This window comes from Thalassophryne amazonica, chromosome 4 (assembly GCF_902500255.1).
Source record: "Thalassophryne amazonica chromosome 4, fThaAma1.1, whole genome shotgun sequence".
In the NCBI taxonomy this organism is placed as follows: Eukaryota; Metazoa; Chordata; class Actinopteri; order Batrachoidiformes; family Batrachoididae; genus Thalassophryne; species Thalassophryne amazonica.
This window is the reverse complement of record NC_047106.1, coordinates 117,804,804-117,822,778: the sequence shown is the minus strand read 5'-3', so window position 1 is coordinate 117,822,778 and position 17,975 is coordinate 117,804,804. Positions and strand designations below refer to the sequence as shown.

At 41.1% G+C, this 17,975-nt stretch overlaps 1 protein-coding gene across 9 annotated transcripts in view; it reads right to left on the bottom strand.

Annotated features, from left to right (window-relative positions):
* Positions 1-2,809: 2,809 nt before the first annotated feature.
* tenm4 (teneurin transmembrane protein 4) overlaps positions 2,810-17,975 on the bottom strand; it is a 626,167-nt gene continuing 611,001 nt past the window's right edge. For all 9 annotated transcript variants that reach the window (XM_034168462.1, XM_034168463.1, XM_034168464.1 and 6 more), the window contains one exon: positions 2,810-5,650. In XM_034168462.1, the coding sequence (XP_034024353.1) occupies positions 4,892-5,650 (759 nt within the window). In that variant the 3' untranslated portion in view covers positions 2,810-4,891. The remainder of the gene's footprint in view (positions 5,651-17,975) is intronic.

Below are 17,975 nucleotides of genomic sequence, written 5' to 3'. Positions count from 1 at the left end.
AGTTCAAGAGGGGATCATCTGGCGCTCATTTAGGCTGTTAATCTATGAACAGTTGTTGTAGGACGTTTACATACACCCATCATGGACATGAATGTCACAGTAATTTTGGGCTTTTAATGATGTCTTTGAACTGTTCTTTTTCCAGGGTGGAATGATGTACAGCATACATCATGAATGACTGTAAACAAGTTTAAATTTATTTTAGATCTTCTCCACAAAGAATGGAGAGATCTGTCATTTATATCGTAAGAACATTTCAGCTGAGAGAGACAGAATCTGTACATGAGACCTGGGGCCTCATGACTCCACAAGCTCTTCCCAGACACCTCTCGATCTTAAAGGACCCAAAGACATGTATGTGACTGCTGAGATGAGTGAATGTCTCTACAAGTTCAACATTTTTACCACAGTCTGTTACGCTGAATTTTTTACGAGTAATTATACACACGTGGTGATGATGATGAAGTGGTATAAAGGAGGATTTTCTTAAAAAGAACACCTAAAAGGTCAACTACAATTTGCCAGAAGGTATATCTGAGATGCAAGCCTCAATTTCATCCATGATGAAGGCCATGGAAAAAGTACTAGTACTTCTACTATTAAACTACTACTAACACAAATAATACTAACAATAATAATACAAAGGATTTCATAGCATGTTGAAGGGTGATGTAGGCGGTGTGCAATTTTGTGTGTCTTCATAATCCAAGGGGGATAAGGGCACGGTACGGGAGGCAAAGTCTTCACTGTGGACTGCAGTGTTTTAAGACTCAGCCTTTGGGCAAAAGCTCATGTGGCAGGTCTTGTTTTTCAGGCTGTGGAACCTTTTGTTGGAAAGGGTGTGGGATGGGGGGTTTATGGACATTTACAATTCAGTTAGTCACATCTAGTAGATGGTATGTTTGGTGAGGAGAGGTGTATCAGTGATGTACTCTGCAGGTTCCCCGACCTGCTGTGTAGTCGGATAACGTTGGAAACTCCACTCTCGAAGCTGCAGTAGAAAGTGCTGAGGAAAGATGATGGAAGGATCTTTCTCAGATGAACTAGGCGAAGAGTTCCGTTTTGCCTTCTTAACCACCGTGGTGATGTAGCAGCTCGTGCACACGAAGAAAGCTGTGCTTGGCCAGTCGTCCCACAATACTTATTTCCTTTGTTTTAGAAACACAGTCAAATTATGACTTGCACCAGCTGCTTCGCCTCTACGCGCTGAGTTATTACCCACTACAGCGATCTTTATGATGGTGTTTGTGCTGTACTTTGCACAATGGCTGTACGTCGTCTTGATGAAGAGTGCACAAGAAGAAGCCATTGCTCAGTCTGATGACACTGGGGGTGTTGACCTGGATCTTAACTTGTGATCTGTCAGTTTGAAAGTCCAGATAAAGGACATTAAAATTGTTGTATTGGGTATGCTCAGTGCGCAATGCTCCAGATGCACCCCCCCAAGCACACGTTTCCAGCTTCAAATTGGTTAATTGGTTTGCTTTTATCCTATCAATAGTTCTCTGATGTTCATCCTGGCTAATCCTTTCTAACAGCCATGGCATAGGCGTTCAGAGATATTCACTTCAATTACAAGGACAAGCATAGCAGAGGTGTCAAACTGATTCCAGAAAAGGCTAAAAGGGTGCAGGTTTTCTTTGCACCACCAACTCCAGCAGGTGATTTCACTGATTAACATCACTTTGACCAGATGGGATGAGTTCATCAATGAAATCACCTGGTGGAGCCGGTGGTGACAAAGAAAACTTACAAAGAAAACCCCTTTGGACCTTTCTGGAATCAGTTTGACACCTATGGCGTAGGATGAAGCATAAGATGGAGTCAGTTGTCATATTCCATAAAAATTTCCTTGACTAACTTTAAAAACAACTGTATATTCAGCTCTGAGGTTCTGATACATATAGGTGAAGACCAGCGAACCTCCAGCGTTGGGCCTTGTTGGCGTCTCTTACACCCCTATTCCACAGGGCACCATTTTATTATGATCCCCACCATCCAGAATAAGTGCAAAAATGGGATGAAATGGTTCCTATTAATCTGACTTATAAAGTGCAGACCTGGCAACTGGCAACCCACTTGGAAACAAAAATAAAGCTGCTCCCAGCTGTGTTAAGCCGCTCACTAAGAATACCCTGTTTAAAGACGTTTGAACATGACTGAAGCTGTAAAGACTACAAACACCTGGAAGTGACTGTATAATGACACTGATTTAGTGAATCGGGATGAAATTTTTGAACAGCTCAAAAATTTCACGTCAGTTTCAAAACTGGTGCTGATGACGGTCATAGGCCTCGGCTTTGGTGGACTCCAAGGGTACAGCTGCTTGTGAGAAATAAACAAAGGCGGCACTGTGGCTTAGTGGTTAGCAATGATGCCTCCCAGGAAGAAGGTTGTGGGATTGTTTCCTGCCCTTTCTGTGTGGAGTTTGTTTCCTCCCACAGTCAAAAGCCATGCTGTGGAACATCTAACAGGCACAACTGATGGAAATTAGCTGAAGGCTATAACGTGGCTTGTTTACTTCAGTGTATGGTGATGTACTTAACCAAATCCTTTGTTTTGCATTATCCAGTAAAATGACATCACACTGCTTCAGTACAAACATAAAATTTGAAGCCAAATTTTGTGGTTTTGGAAGAAAAAGAGATTCCCCTGTACTGCATTTAATTTGTAACAGTAATTCCACCCCCCACCCCCCAGAAAAAGAACTTCTAATATTGTGCACATTTCAGATATTCATAATTTGATCACAATCATGTCCTTCCTATAGCATGTGCACAAATATGACACACAACAACAAACACCAAAATTAAACACAAAATAGTCCCTTTATTATTTTTTTCTACCATAAGACTACACAGGGTCACTGATGTAGCTCTAATCTGCATGTTATTTACAGCTTACTTCGATGCCTTCTTATTTACACAGTCAAAGAGAAGCACTAAAAACACAGTGTTGAGAACAAACCAAAAACTTAAAAAAAAAGGTCAGTCTCAGGACGCGACACATTTTGCTGTGCAACATTCCACAATGCAAATAGCCTTCATTCATGTAAGCTGCACATACACATTTTTTAATTATTATTTTTCAAAAGAAAAAAAAAACAGCCACTGAATCAACCAACAGCATAAAAAACCCCAACAACTGTGAATTATTTGATTCAATTTTGTACAGTTGAGACACTCAGTCATGCTCCGCCCCCACACACAAACACAGACAAGTAAGTTCATGGTGGAAAAACAAAGTTTGCAGTGGCTTGGCATAGTTCAAAAAGTACCAGAAGTCAACTCAATGACACCATTTCCAAAATAGTCTCGACACCTTTTGAGCTTTCACCGAACATCAGTTTTTAAATTGTTCTTCGGACCGACAGAGACATACTGAAGTGAGAGTGCATCCACCAGATGACCTTTAGTCTGTAAACACGAACGAGCACGCCGGTACCTCTGATGCGTTTCAGCATTACAGATGCACTACGTGATGACGAGTTCTATTCTGGAGAATGAAAGCACTTTGTACGCTGACCCGCGAGCAGCACTTAGGACAAAGGCAACGTGAGTCTCGTTTCACTCACAACACGACGCCACGAGCCAACAACGCAATTTTATGTCACCACAAGACTCTGTGTATTCTCACCGTCTGTACCCATGGGATCAGAACGTGCAGTTAGGAATACTGACAAAACGCTGCCTGTAGAACGCTTTTCATGAAAAACACAGTAACCCATTTAACTAAAACCACCTTTCATAGTTTATTTCATGTGTTGAAACAGCCTTAAGAATTGTTCATGTACAACAATTAACAATAAAAGGGACAATAGTTCACATTTTTTTTAAATTCACATTTGTTATACTGTTAATTCATATAGCTATTTATAAAAGAAAACTAAAGGTAATCCAAACCCATTCCTGTAAAATACCTTTTGTTGTTTAATACAGACATTCCACAGTATTTTCTCACAGGGTTCCCTCATGTTGTCTGACCACAGTCAAATAAAAAAAGAGCAGAGAATAATTTATTCCAGCTTTTCTTTTTCTGCTTCGGAACAAATTCTAGGAAACAAACATACAAACAAAAAAAGATAACATACACACATTTTTTTTCTTTTTAAAAGGTGGCCTCGTATCCATTTTTTAACTTAGTAATTTACGCTTGATTAACTTTCCTACAGATGTGGCACTGCAGCCTTCCAAGCTAACGTCACAGACGAGCGTTATGCCTCGCCCGCAAAAAAAATGTACAACACATCACACAAATGAAGGTGCTTCGACAGGTTTGGCCGGGGTTTTGGTGAAGGACTTTACCGCCAACAGAAATCTGCCTCATTATTTATGGATGGCCGCGGCTATGAAGTTTTCAAGTATAAAAAAGAAGTGATTAAAAGAGAAGGAATCTCCTTGGCTGAAACGCGGAAAAGGCAGAATGGAGCGAGCTTGTGAATAACAATCTGCAGCTTTGGCAGCAGAGTCAGCCAGTCACCACAATGCATTACCGATCCTCCTCTTTGACTCCTTTGAACACAATCTCCAGCGGGGACGAGGAAATGGGTGTCAGAAAAATAAGTCACAGACATCGCAAGTGTTCGTCCTCTAGCAGCCACACTTAGAGGGCAAGGACTGTTAAAGAATCTTCAAAAGGAGAAGGGCACTCTTCTATTAATACAGTGCAACCGATTGCAACCATGGGGTTTTTTTTGTGTGTGTGGTTTTTGTGTTTGTGTGGCTTTTGTTTTTGTTTTTTGTTTTTTTGTTGTTGTTTTTGTTTTATTAATTAAAAACCAAAACTTGAGCACAGTCAAAGAAAAAAAAAAGTGGTCATGTACACAACTGTCTTTGGCAAGAAGTCCCATGTCCTACATGTTAGTCTGTCTCTCCGGAGGCTCGTGCTCATGTCACCTTCGGCCCATTTCGCTCTGTCTCATGAAATGAATGTTGTTGACGCTGTCTGCCAGCTCGGGGTACTGGTCAACTGACACCACATAGTATCCCTCGTAGCCCTGCACCTTCCCCGAGCCCAGCAGTTGCTGCTTCTCCCCCTCGGTCCAGGTCCGCGAACCCTCCTCTCCGTCCCGCAGTCTCTGACGCTCCCGAGCCCAAGCCTGAGTGATGGCTCTCTGCCGCGCCAGCTCCAGCACGCGTGCTTTCTCCTCCTCCACACTGCTGCCGTAACGCGTATTCAGACACAGCGCATTGTACTGGAGCTGGATGTCCGTAATGCGCCTAGTCCTGCCGTTGAGAACGGTGTTGACCTGAGACACCGTCACATTGACGCCGGTCTCCAGCGTGCGCTGGCCCACCGTCATGCCAAGTAGGGACAGGTCTCCTTCCACTGAACCCATTTTGACAAAGTAGTGCATGTCCATCCCAGCAATCGTGAAGTGGAGAGTCTCGAGGTAGAACGCATCGTTCAGGACTGCAGCCATGCGCCGACCATCCTCGTTGGCTAAACTGATGATGTCAGAGCTGATGCGACTGTCTCGAATGGCAAATTTGACTCCCTTCCCAAAAATGGAGCCAGCTGAAGCAAAGATCTTCTTGCCTTCAGTCTGAGGACAACCAGCACTTTTGGCTCTGTAGATCTGACCAAATCGCTCCAGCTTCACAAAGGCTTTCAGCTGCCTCTGGACCTCACACTGGATGCCCAGCACCGACTGCAAGACAACGAGAGCTCTGGTTAGTCACAGCACAGTCCTACACTACACACAGAATCAAACATCCTGCTCTGACCAAGAGTCACACAAAGATACACACATCACTTGATTTCCTTCTTTAGATGTCTGGTGGCCTCATGCCTCGACTGGCTTCCTTTGGTGTAACATTCACATCCTCATCCTCATCTGTATGGGGCTAAGAGCACTGCCTGCAGAACTGAATGTTTCTCCAATCTGAGACTCCTGCTGCTTCATTAACACTTCAAACATTTCAAATTCACTGCTCCAACAAATGAGCACGAGCGTCTCAGTTGGTTTTACAAGTTTTTTGTTTTTTTTTAATAACATGACTAAATGATGAACTCTTGTCACCTTGTGTGACAGCTTGAAATATGTTCCTGGGTAAATGTGATGGAATTAAAAACTTTTTAAATGATCCATTCTCTGTATTCCTGTATTTTTCTTGGAGATGTGTTTCAATGGTCTGGATTAAGATCATCACATTCATAATTCCAAGACTATAAAACACAAAACGTACAGCCACTTGTTGCATAGTTACCTACATCAAGGAAGTAGTGTTTTGGCAACATATGTTTGTCTGTTTATCAATAGAATATCTCAAAAAAGGTATGATTGTAATTTCACTGACATCTGGTCAGGAGTTAGACCTTGGGCCATGAAAGAGTAACATTTTGAACCAGCTTCATTAATGTAACGATGCTGGGCTTCATATGTAATTTTATTTGATATAAGGAGTTGCACATTTCAGCTTAGATTTTCTGTCAACCCAGCAAATACTATATTTTTAATAATGATTTCTGAAGTCTTTCCACTGTCCACACATCATTTTGAAAATATGATGAAAAGGCTGTGTAATTCACAGAATAATAGACAACTAGCGCATTGTCCGTGAGGATCCACATGCTCTAGATTGGGTCGTGTTTATAAAAGAGGTAGCTGACATTTTTCAAGGGTGACAGTAAATTGTGCAGTTTCTGTAATGACTTGTAATGGCATGTGAGTCCAGAATGCTTTTAGAACCTTAGTACTCAACAGTTTTTAGAGGAAGAACTCAACCCTTTTATTTCCTGTTAATTACATAATTTTGAATGTTAATTTACTGTCTCAATGTATTTATAAATTGTTTAGGTTCTTGTTATCATATACATACTATTATTACCTCTGCCAAGGAGGTTATGTTTTCGGTTGCGTTTGTTTGTTTGTCTGTCTGTTTGTCAGCAGGATAACTCAGAAAGCTTTGAACGGATTTTGATGAAATTTTGTGGAGTGGTTGGAAATGAAAAGAGGAACAAGTGATTAAATTTTAGTGGTGATCTGGATCATGATCCGGATCCAGGAATTTTTTAAACGATTCTTCATCATTGCGGGATAAGGGGAATTTTGACATTCTAGTTTCTAACTCCACAAAAATAAGGCAGAAAGTCTTGAAAAAAATGAGGGTGTAACATAGTCAAATGTTCTATCAAACCTCAAAGTTCGGTGATGATCGGATCCAGATTCTGGATCTGGTGATCCAGAATATGCAAAAATATAGGGAAAATAGAAAATGTGTCAGTGTGAGTTGACAAATGAAGCTAGAGATGCACAACTAACACCAAATTGTAGCTGAATCTGTACTGATTCAGTAAGGTAGCTTCAAATGTTATGGAGCTAGATCCAGAAGAAAACCGCCATTACCGTAAAATCATTTTTATACAACTTTTGAACTAATAAAGACATAAAAGTGATTCCAAGTTCTAGTGGTATGTTTTCATGGTCGAGGATGTCAAATATACAGGAAAGAAAAGTGTATGTATCATAGTTTTGGTTGTAACAGTGAATTGTTGAATAGATCACTGTGCCAAGGAGGGAATCTCTTTAGGGTCAGTGACCCTATGGCCTTGGCAGAGGTTTACACTCTCTGAGTGCTTCTAGTTTCTATTATTATTATTATTATTATTATTATTATTATTATTATTATATTTTATTCTTACTTCTATTTTGTCATTTGATTTTAAATGGCCCACAATGGAAATAAGTGTTTTCACTTTCTCGCGTCATCCATGTATTTTTAACATATTTACAATTACATTATGTACTTACATTGAACTTACTAAATGCACACACGCATGCATGCATGCGTACACGTACACAGACGCCACTTCACGTTTAACCCTCTGGGGCCGGCGCCATCATATACGATGGCCAAGACCAAGCTTTACTAAATTATAAACAACTATTTAATGATATGAGATAGAAATTTACTTTTTTTTGCTGAAACGTTAACTCTGTGGACTTTCGAGCCAGCCATCGGCCATCTTTGTGCTCCTCATAGAAGCTGTGTGATGACGTGTGCAATGTGAGTGTCCAATCGGAATTGGTTCACCGTCACATGATTTTCCAAAATCCAATCGTAGGGCAGATTTACCTCACGTGAAAAGCCAAAGATTGTTTTCAGGAGGGATATGTTACTAGTTGGCCCGTCTGAATAGCCCCCTCAGTGCTCCAATGAGTACATACTATTAGTACATACTCAGTGCACCCTGCATCATTACGCACAGCCATCACTGACTACGTTTACATCCGGCCAATAACCCTTTCATAACTGGAATATTAGCAATAACCCGGTTGCACACAGCCATGTAAATACCCTCAAAAACCCGAATGATCATTTTCCGGTTTTTAAAAACCCGAATAAGACCCCTGGGTTACTCCTTTTCTAACCCGAATATCAGGTCATATAAACGCGAAAGGAACATTATTTTGTGTTCTGCGCATGTCCTATTCATAAGGAATCTTGCTCTTTTGAGTACGGCAACTACTTGTATGCGACGCGCACAACCCACCGGACGCATTGTGTTCTGCGTCCTTATCAGGCGGGCCGGGCGCGGCACCGGTCGGCATCACCGCGATTGCTCTCACTGCCTTCGATGCGCGGGCTTGGTAAAACGTCACAGTGGGCCACTCACACCACCCCCTCTCTGCTGTGCGGAGCTGCGCCAAATCTGGCAACAGGTCCAGAGACTACGCTCGCTGTTTTGATGCGGAGGCAGCCCGCAGGAGAGAAAAGTGAGAAAAATGTTAATGCCTGTAGTGAGGGGTTTTACATGAAGCAGGATTATATGAAGCAGGATTTGCACGAATGCCAGACCAAATCAAGCACCGGTGGAAGATGTGCATTGCTATTTAGATGGGGATATTCCAAATGATACCAATGACCATGTATACAGGAGTAACTCTGTCTCCTTAAGCATGTAAACGGGTTATTCCTAATGATTCAGAAACCAGAATATTGACCTTAACCCAAATATTAACGGCATGTAAACGTAGTCAGTGAAAGCAGGAGCACACGGAGAGGCTCTGATGAAAATCTCACATGCTCAAACAGAGTGTGTAACTATCAGGATTGCTCCACTAGTTTGCATGTGAATGTTACTGGATAACGTTGCTTTTTCTGCGTAAAGCACTGTTTACCATATCAATATTATTATCATCATATTACACTTATAAAACACAACAAAAACATATATATTCTGAAAGCATAGGTTGTCCTGAAAAAAGAGACATAAAACATGATTGTGGGATGCAGGGAGAGCTGTTAACAGCAACAATAAAACATTTATGCCAGGCAAGTGAACTGTCCAAAAAAATGCCCTCGGACCCCAGAGGGTTAATATATAGATGATTTACTGCCCCCTGCTGTAATGGCATACGAGTCCAGAATGTAATTATCAACATCCATTGTTCACTGATGATGTTCATTGTTCATGATTATCCATAATTTCTCCAAAAGCATTGATCTGATCAACTTTCTGTTTTCACAGTGTTCATCCTTGACCCAAAATACAGAAGCATACAAAACAGTAAACAGCAGCTCTCCCCAGTTTCTCTGTGATCAAAGCCATACACATGCACACACACACAGAGGCCACTTGGCTATTATAATATAGATAATAATAATCACTGGAAGACAGAGTGATATATTTGCTCTCCATTAAATAAGAAACTGGTGATACAAGTTTTTAGCAGCTTGTCTAGAATCACTGATGCAGTGAGTCTTCTGTGGATATGGGTCAGTTTGAAACTCAGTTTAACCTATTTTACCACATTCATTTTGCAGGCTTGAAAATCCTCTGTGGCTCCATGGCTATCCAAGTTCGTGACAAGACTGGAGTTCTGCTGCAGTTAATATGATTGACACTGGAGAAGCATTTTCAGATGCTGGACAAGGTACATAAATTTATTGGTTGACCTAGTTAGATTCTAGCCAGTCTGCATAAATGTAACAATCATCTACCAGGGAAGTCACTTCAGTGTGGCCAACTGATATATGGCGTCATAGTACACGCAACACTCGTTAAAAGGTAATGGTTAAGAGTACGTGACTCCAAAAGGTGCAGACCACAGAACATTAATGACAGGGTGTCTAAAGCTCAGGTATGTGTCTGGTAATTGAATTTACATTTGGATTTTATGGCGGGAATGTTAATAGAGAATTGTGACATTTGTGAACCTGGGGCCTATTTTTCAGATGTTTTTGGGTTCAACTGGACAAATGATTTTAATCGGTACATTATTTGGTTTGATCATTAACCCTTTAATTGTCAACTCAGCCCTTTGGTAGAGCGTATTGATATCTACTACATTCTACTGAAAAATATGAGGATGCTACATCTTGAAATCTCATGGTAGTTTGAGATTTCAGGGCGAGATTAAAATACTCACTGGTATACCATATGCAGAGGCATGTAAACCCTAAAGCTGGGCAATGAAATTTATCTCCTATTTATATTAATAACTAATAAGGTACAACCCCAATTCCACTGAAGTTGAAATGTTGTGTGAAATGTAAATAAAAACAGAATCCTCTTCAACCTATATTAGACAAGATAAAGACAAGATATTTAATGTTCAAACTGATAGACTTTTTTGTTTTTGTAGAAATATTTGCTCATTTTGAAATGGATGCCTGCAATACATTTCAAAAAAGCTAGGGCAGGGGCAACAAAAGACTGGGAAAGTTAATGAATGCTCAAAGAACAACTATTTGGAACATTCCATAGGTGAACAGGTTAATTGGAAACAGGTGAGTGTCATGATTGGGTATAAAAGGAGCATCCCTAAAAGCCTCAGCCCTTCACAAACAAAGATTGGGTGAGGATCACCACTTTGTGAACAACTGCGTGAAAAAAAATAGTTCAACAGTTTAAGAACAATGTTTCTCAATGTTCAATTGCAAGGAATTTAGGGATTCCATCATCTACAGTCCATATCACGATCAGAAGAGTCAAAGAATCTGGAGAACTTTCTACACATAAGTGGCAAGACAGAAAACCAACATTGAATGCCCGTGACCTTCGATCCCTCAGGTGGCACTGCATTAAAAACAGACATCATTGTATAAAGGATTGTACCGTGTGGGCTCAGGAACACTTCAGAAAACCATTGTCAGTTAACACAGTTCGTCGCTACATCTACAAACTAAAAAACTCTAAAAACTCTACCATGCAAAGTGAAAGCCATACATCAACATCCAGAAACACCACCGCCTTCTCTGGGTCCGAGCTCATTTGGAATGGACAGACGCAAAGTGGAAAAGTGTGCTGTGGTCTGATGAGTCCACATTTCAAATTGTTTTTGGAAATCATGGATGTTGTGTCCTCCAGACAAAAGAGGAAAAAGACCATCCAGATTGTTACCAGCGCAAAGTTCAAAAGTCAGCATCTGTGATGGTATGACATGGGCAACTTACACATTTGTGATGGCACCATCAATGCTGCAAGGTACATCCAACTTTTGGAGCAACACATGCTGCCATCCAAGCAACGTCTTTTTCAGGGACGTCCCTGCTTATTTCAGCAAGACAATGCCAAGCCACATTCTGCACATGTTACAACAGCGTGGCTTCGTAGTAAAAGAGTGCGGGTACTAGACTGGCCTGCCTGTAGTCCAGACCTGTCGCCCGTTGAAAATATGTGGCGCATTATGAAGTGCAAAATATGACAACGAAGACCCTGGACTGTTGAACAACTGAAGTCGTACATCAAGCAAGAATGGGAAAGAATTCCACCTACAAAGCTTCAACAATTAGTGTCCTCAGTTCCCAAACGCTTATTGAGTGTTGTTAGAAGGAAAGGTGAAGTAACACAGTGGTAAACATACCACTGTCCCAGCTTTTTTGAAATGTGTTGTAGGCATCCATTTCAAAATGAGCAAATATTTGCACAAAAACAATAAAGTTTATCAGTTTGAACATTAAATATCTTGTCTTTGTGGTGTATTCAATTGAATATAGGTTGAAGAGGTTTTGCAAATCATTGTATTTTGTTTTTAATTTACATTTTACACAACATCCCAACTTCATTGGAATTGGGGATTATTAAGTTGCAACAAGAAGCAATTTACTGCTGTGTTTTCAGCTTGTCCCATGGTTTTAACAAACAAACTAACTAGTGAACCAATAAAAAGTGTCATTTCCTTAATGCAAATTGTTGTAGAAACTGTTCTACTGCTTGCACATTTGTTGAAAAATCTTGAGTCTCTTAATCACACTGATGCAATTACCTCAAACTTCTTATTAATGAGAAAAGCTGAGATGTTTGAATGTATTAGTAAAGATGGGGAAGAGGTGTTTGCCTTCAAATGCAGATCTCTGTGATCATCTGTGACAGCTATGAAATTCTGAAAAAGGTTGAAGTTACTGGTTTTTTACAGCCACACTGTGACAAATAGGAAACAAGCAAGCTGTAAGGATTCAATATCAGACCGTAAGGGATGAAAACTTTGTATAGATACCACATTCCCTTCGGCCAAAATGAATACTTTGGCCTAATACCATTTGACAAGGGACTCTGCTCAGGAAGAAAACTGAAAATGAGGATGTTGATGTGAAATGGATCGTGGCCAGCACAGAGAAGTGAACAATAACACAGAATAATAATAAAAAAAAAGGTTTTCCAAAGCTGTGCATTCTTGCTGTATCATTTTCTAAGGGCCTCTGTGCATCCTGAGGAGTTTCTGTCAGCCAGTAACAACCAGAGTCATCCTGACAGTTTCTAATTCTGTCTCTCTGACAAGCACACTGGGATTCTGTGTGGGGAAAAGCTGTGGCGTCGGAAAGCACAGAAGCTGATGCTGTATTTTGCATATCAGGCATCAGTCAGATTGAAAGCGTCTGCATGACTGATCTGCACACATCCACCAGCACGGCAGCAAACGGCGACCAAAAGCGTGGGGTCAGCACTGTTTTCTGTGCTGCTTTCTTCATGTGCTGCACCGTAAAACTGCAACTGGCACTCGTACGCTTCCTAAATGTGCTTAACAGGTAAAAGATCTTACTGTGAATGCATCAGTGATGCTGTACTGTAAAGGTGTGAAAAGCAAACTGCACATCACAGCGTTAGGGATCACTACAAAATATAGATATCAAAGAAATTAAAACTGGAAAAATATGAAGAAAATGAACACACTACTGCAATTAAAGTGCAGCTGATGCAGTTTTTTATGCTTTACATAAGAAGATTGCACATAATGTACTAATTCTCAAATAATACGCTAAAAATGATGTAAAGGGACAATTTGAAGATTTTATAAGATTTTAAATTTCCTGTGCAAATCCGCCTTCCCCTTGCAACATCGAAGCACATGCACCGTCACTCCAGGAAGTCTTACCTTGAAAACACAGACACAGCATCTCTGAGATTGATAAGAAAGCGTGTCCTCACTCACTCACTCACTCACTCACTCACTCACTCACTCACTCACTCACTCACTCACTCACTCACTCACTCACTCACTCACTCACTCACTCACTCACTCACTCACTCACCTTCAACCGTTTACTCTAATTAAGGGTCATGGGGAGCTGGAGCCTATCCCAGCAGTCACAGGGTGTGAGGCAGGGTACACCCTGGACAGGACACCAGTCTGTCGCAGGGTCACATATAGACAAACAAACACATTCACATCCGCACACACACACTTGTGGACAATTTAAAGTTCCCAATCCACCCAACCTGCATGTCTTTGCATGTGGGAGGAAGCCCAAGCACCCGGAGGGAACCCATCCAAACACGGGGCAATCATGCAAATTCCACACAGAAAGGCCACAGTTGTGAATTGAACCCATGGCCGTCTTCCTGTAAGGTAGCAGTGCTAACCACTAAGCCACCATGCTGTAAAACATGCCCTTCAGCATGGAAACATGCCTTGTTATGTGTCTTATGTGTTGTGGCTGAGTGCTGAAATGAGCAAGATGACAGGCAGAATGCAAGCATTAAGGCACCTTGACACTTGCATGAATTTGATCCCCACACTGGCACGCAATCTTGAGTGCCAGTGAGTAAACGCGTTGCAAACTGTGCTTGAACTGTGCGCAGCTGCGTGCCAGTGGGCAAAGAAAATTTTGAAATGTTCAAAATTTCTGGCACACATTAATTTCATGCCACTTGCGTGAACTAGTAGCAAACATTGCACAATCTATTCAAAAACACTCCATGTCTATGCGTGTCATTGTGCGCAGGGCATCTGAGGAATTTATGAAGAGACGTTACATCTGCATAATAAAAATAACTTTACATACACATTATCTAATTCATAAGGAGGAATGAAAATGCCACTGTTCTGCCAATCCATTACAATATATATAATAAATAATTACGTTTGAGGTAAGATTCCAAATGCGTTCTCCACCTCACAATGCGGAAAAGACAATCTGTAGCTGTAGATAATTTCTCTGTGATTCTGGGAGTGATGAGAGATGGTTTCATCAGCCAAGTTCTGAGCGCAAATGTGTCATTGGCTATGAAATTATTATTTTATATAGCATTGCGTCAAGTGGGACAAAGCGGGATGCATCGGCAAGACGAATTTCACGGCAGTACGTGGATCAGATTTGTGCAAGTGTCAAGTAGGGCTGCCACGACTACTCACGACTACGTCAACTATTGAAACTGTCGACAATTAATTTATTAGTCGACGAGTCATTTGCTTTGAACCTTGAACAATGAAGCAGTGCTTTGATCCGCTGCTTCATTGGATCTTTGCTTCGCTCCTCTTCAGAAGCGGCAACTCCGCTTCTTATCCCCTCTCAAAGCCATTAAAATATGTCAATCATGAGTCACTTTTACTGGGACTCCTGTCTTATTGTGAGAAAGAAACAAGAATCATCCTCTGTTCCATTGCTCCAAATGCTGCGTCATCGAGTCAACTTAGAAAGATAGAGTCCGCTCGGAATTAATAACTTCAAAGTGAATCGCCATTTAAATCAAATGACACCTCTTTCCAAACGTCATACAAACAATAAACTGCAATCAATCAACATGTTTTTTTCCTCCCAAAATGAGACGTCTGGACTGACGTGCAGCAGCCCAAGACTGTATGGCTGCAGACCTGCAGACTCCAGCAGCCAGCTGAGCTCAGCTCAGATGTATGTAGAGACAGCCATGCCGTTACTGTCTGAAAGGAAATGCTTTTGACAAAAACTACAGATTTTTTTCTATCTAGCACTAGAAAAATAATAAAGTAAAAATCTGTAAAAAAATCGGTCCACCCTGCCTTCACTGTGCGTGCGTCATTTGGGACCACAGCAGCACGTCTAAGACGGACTCTCTCTACACCCAAAGTAATCAAATGGATTAATGTGATTATTAACATCACATGACAAGGTAAAACCTCTTAAATCATTCTAAAGTCAGTTTTAAGCAGAAACAAGGCGATAATCGGTGATGCTTTGAAATGACGGATGCGCAGCAGCTAGCAGCTCCTGCTGCTGTGGTGCTCTGATTGCTTCCTCCACCTTTAATGATGAAATAATGCTGAGTTTATGTGGAAGTGACTGACGAACAAAAACTTCAGTTATCTGTCGCTGAGATAGATGATGACTGGAGTGCAGTTTGAAGCAGAAACAAGGCGATAATCAGTGAACCGTGGCTAATGACGCATGCACAGTGAAGGCCGGGCAGACCAATTTTTACGGGGGGACCATTCGGTTGGCGACACCGGTCTGGGCTGTTCAGTGTAGCCTGTCATACGCAACAATCAAACCTGTGCTCGTCCAGTCCATAAATCAATCCACTACCAAAATCTGGATGATTGTTTTGATAACATTCATTAATTTTCTGGACCCGCTTATTCCAATTACGGGTCACTGAGAGTTGGAGTTGTCGGGTGAGAGGTGGGGTACACCCTGGACAAAACACCAATCTGTTGCCACTTATGGACAAACAAACACTTTCACACCTTCAGTCAATCTAAAGTTTCCAATTCACCAAACCTGGATGTCTTTGGAAGTTAGAGGAAGCCGGAGCACCTGGGGGGAACTGACGCTGACACGGGGTGAACATGCAAACTCCACAGAGATCCCACGGCCTTGTGCTAACCACTGAGCCACTGTGCAGCCCTGTTTAGATATCAGTCTATTTAAAATGTTTAAATTATGTAATACTGTATAATTATGATGGTGTGGGTTGACACTTTGGGCTCATACCACAGTTTGATGTGAAATTGTCACAAAATATAGGATATATTTTATGACTTGGCAGCAGGGTGAGGAATATTTTCAAGTTGTGATTGATATCTCTCGAATCACAATAACATGAGTGGAAATAAGTACAAACTCTTTACCATGTGGGCGATTGACTAAAGCAGTCCCTCTCAAATAGTGGGGCACGCTCCCCCAGGGGGGCGCAGTGCGATGCCAGGGGGAGCACGTGTGACCGCAGGGAATATGCATTTTTTCCCCCTTACCAGAAAAATGTAATTGCACATCCACTACAGTAGGTGGCAGTGGTCTGCAACACCGGTTTTTATTTGAGACCACATTGTGCAGATAAAGCCTGTCTGCATGTGTGTGTGTGTGCGTGCACATGTGCGGCGGGGCTGCAGTGTCCCTCAGGAGTAATACGTGATGGAGGGGTGAGGGGCACTTCACAATCTGCCACTTCATGTTTCTTTTCTGCGCCCAAAACTGTGACCAAGTCAGCTGTCTCAGGGGCGCTGGGGGCAAAGGGGACAATGTCCTTCACCTTCCTGCGAAAACCCTCCTGGGGCATTTCCACAGAGACATTGTTCACGTAGTGTGGGGTGCAATCAGGCTGCAGAACAAGCCACAATGACAGATCTGCAGCACCAGCCTCATCTATTTGAACGGCTCGGCATTTTTCAATCAGCGTGCAGCTTTGGCAGCCAAGGGAAATAGGGTCTTAAGTGAAAGAAGACAGATATGTAACACGGTTCTCGAGTACAAAATAAAATACCAACTTTTCAAACTATAAAATGTTTCTGAGTTATAGTCATGTTTCCAAGAACACTACATTTAATTAGGAAAGTCTGGCTCTCTATTTCATATAATTTTGTATGAACACTGAACTCCAGGTAAGACTATCATGTCTCCTACACTAGTTAAATACTAATTATCCAAATGTTTCCTCACATATTCCCTTCATTATGTACATTAGAGGAAAAGAGAATTAATATCTTGCTCACAAGCATGAGAAACACCTCACAATATGGGATAACCGTGCTATTTAAAACCACAGTACATTATTTCTAGAGATGTTAGTCTATTATGGGTAGTTCCATGAAAACTGGGGTTGGCAGATAGAAAAATAGATTTAAACATTGTTGCTGAAACTGACCTCCATTTATTTGAAACTTGCCAGCCAAGAAACCAATTTAACAAACAAACAATTTTAGCAGTATCCTTGTTGTGAAAAATGTGAGTAATCATGTATTTTGACTGGAAGCGGTGAGGTGACCCCTTTTAAAATTAAGGTTAAGGACCAGTGATTTAGCTGATTAAGTCATTCTGGAAAAAACATTGAACCTTCCTGTTGATGGATGACTTAGTGGCATGCGAACCAGCTGAATAAACAGTGATGGAGGGGTGAGGGACACTTAAGTGACGAATGGTGTTGTAGCTTTCCTTTTAGTTTGGCTGATGTCACAATTCCATCATATATACGTATACTTTAAATGGAAGCGTCACTTGTAGCGCCTTTGTCAACATACATCTGCAGATATAACTTTAGATACACCTTGGCTAAAAACTTTCAAACTCAATTTATCTCTTATCACATTCAATTTTATCAAACAATATGTGTTAATAAATAATGTGTAAGGATGAAATAAAATCATTGGCGTTTATTTATTTATTTGTCTGTCTGATAGCAGGATTACGTCAAAACTACTACATGGATTTTGACTAAATCTTCTCCACAGAAAGATACTAGGCCATGGAAGACTACATTAAATTTTGGAGGTGATCCGGATTCTGTATCTTGATTTTACTTTATATAGGCTTTGTAGGATTACGTAAAAAAAAAAA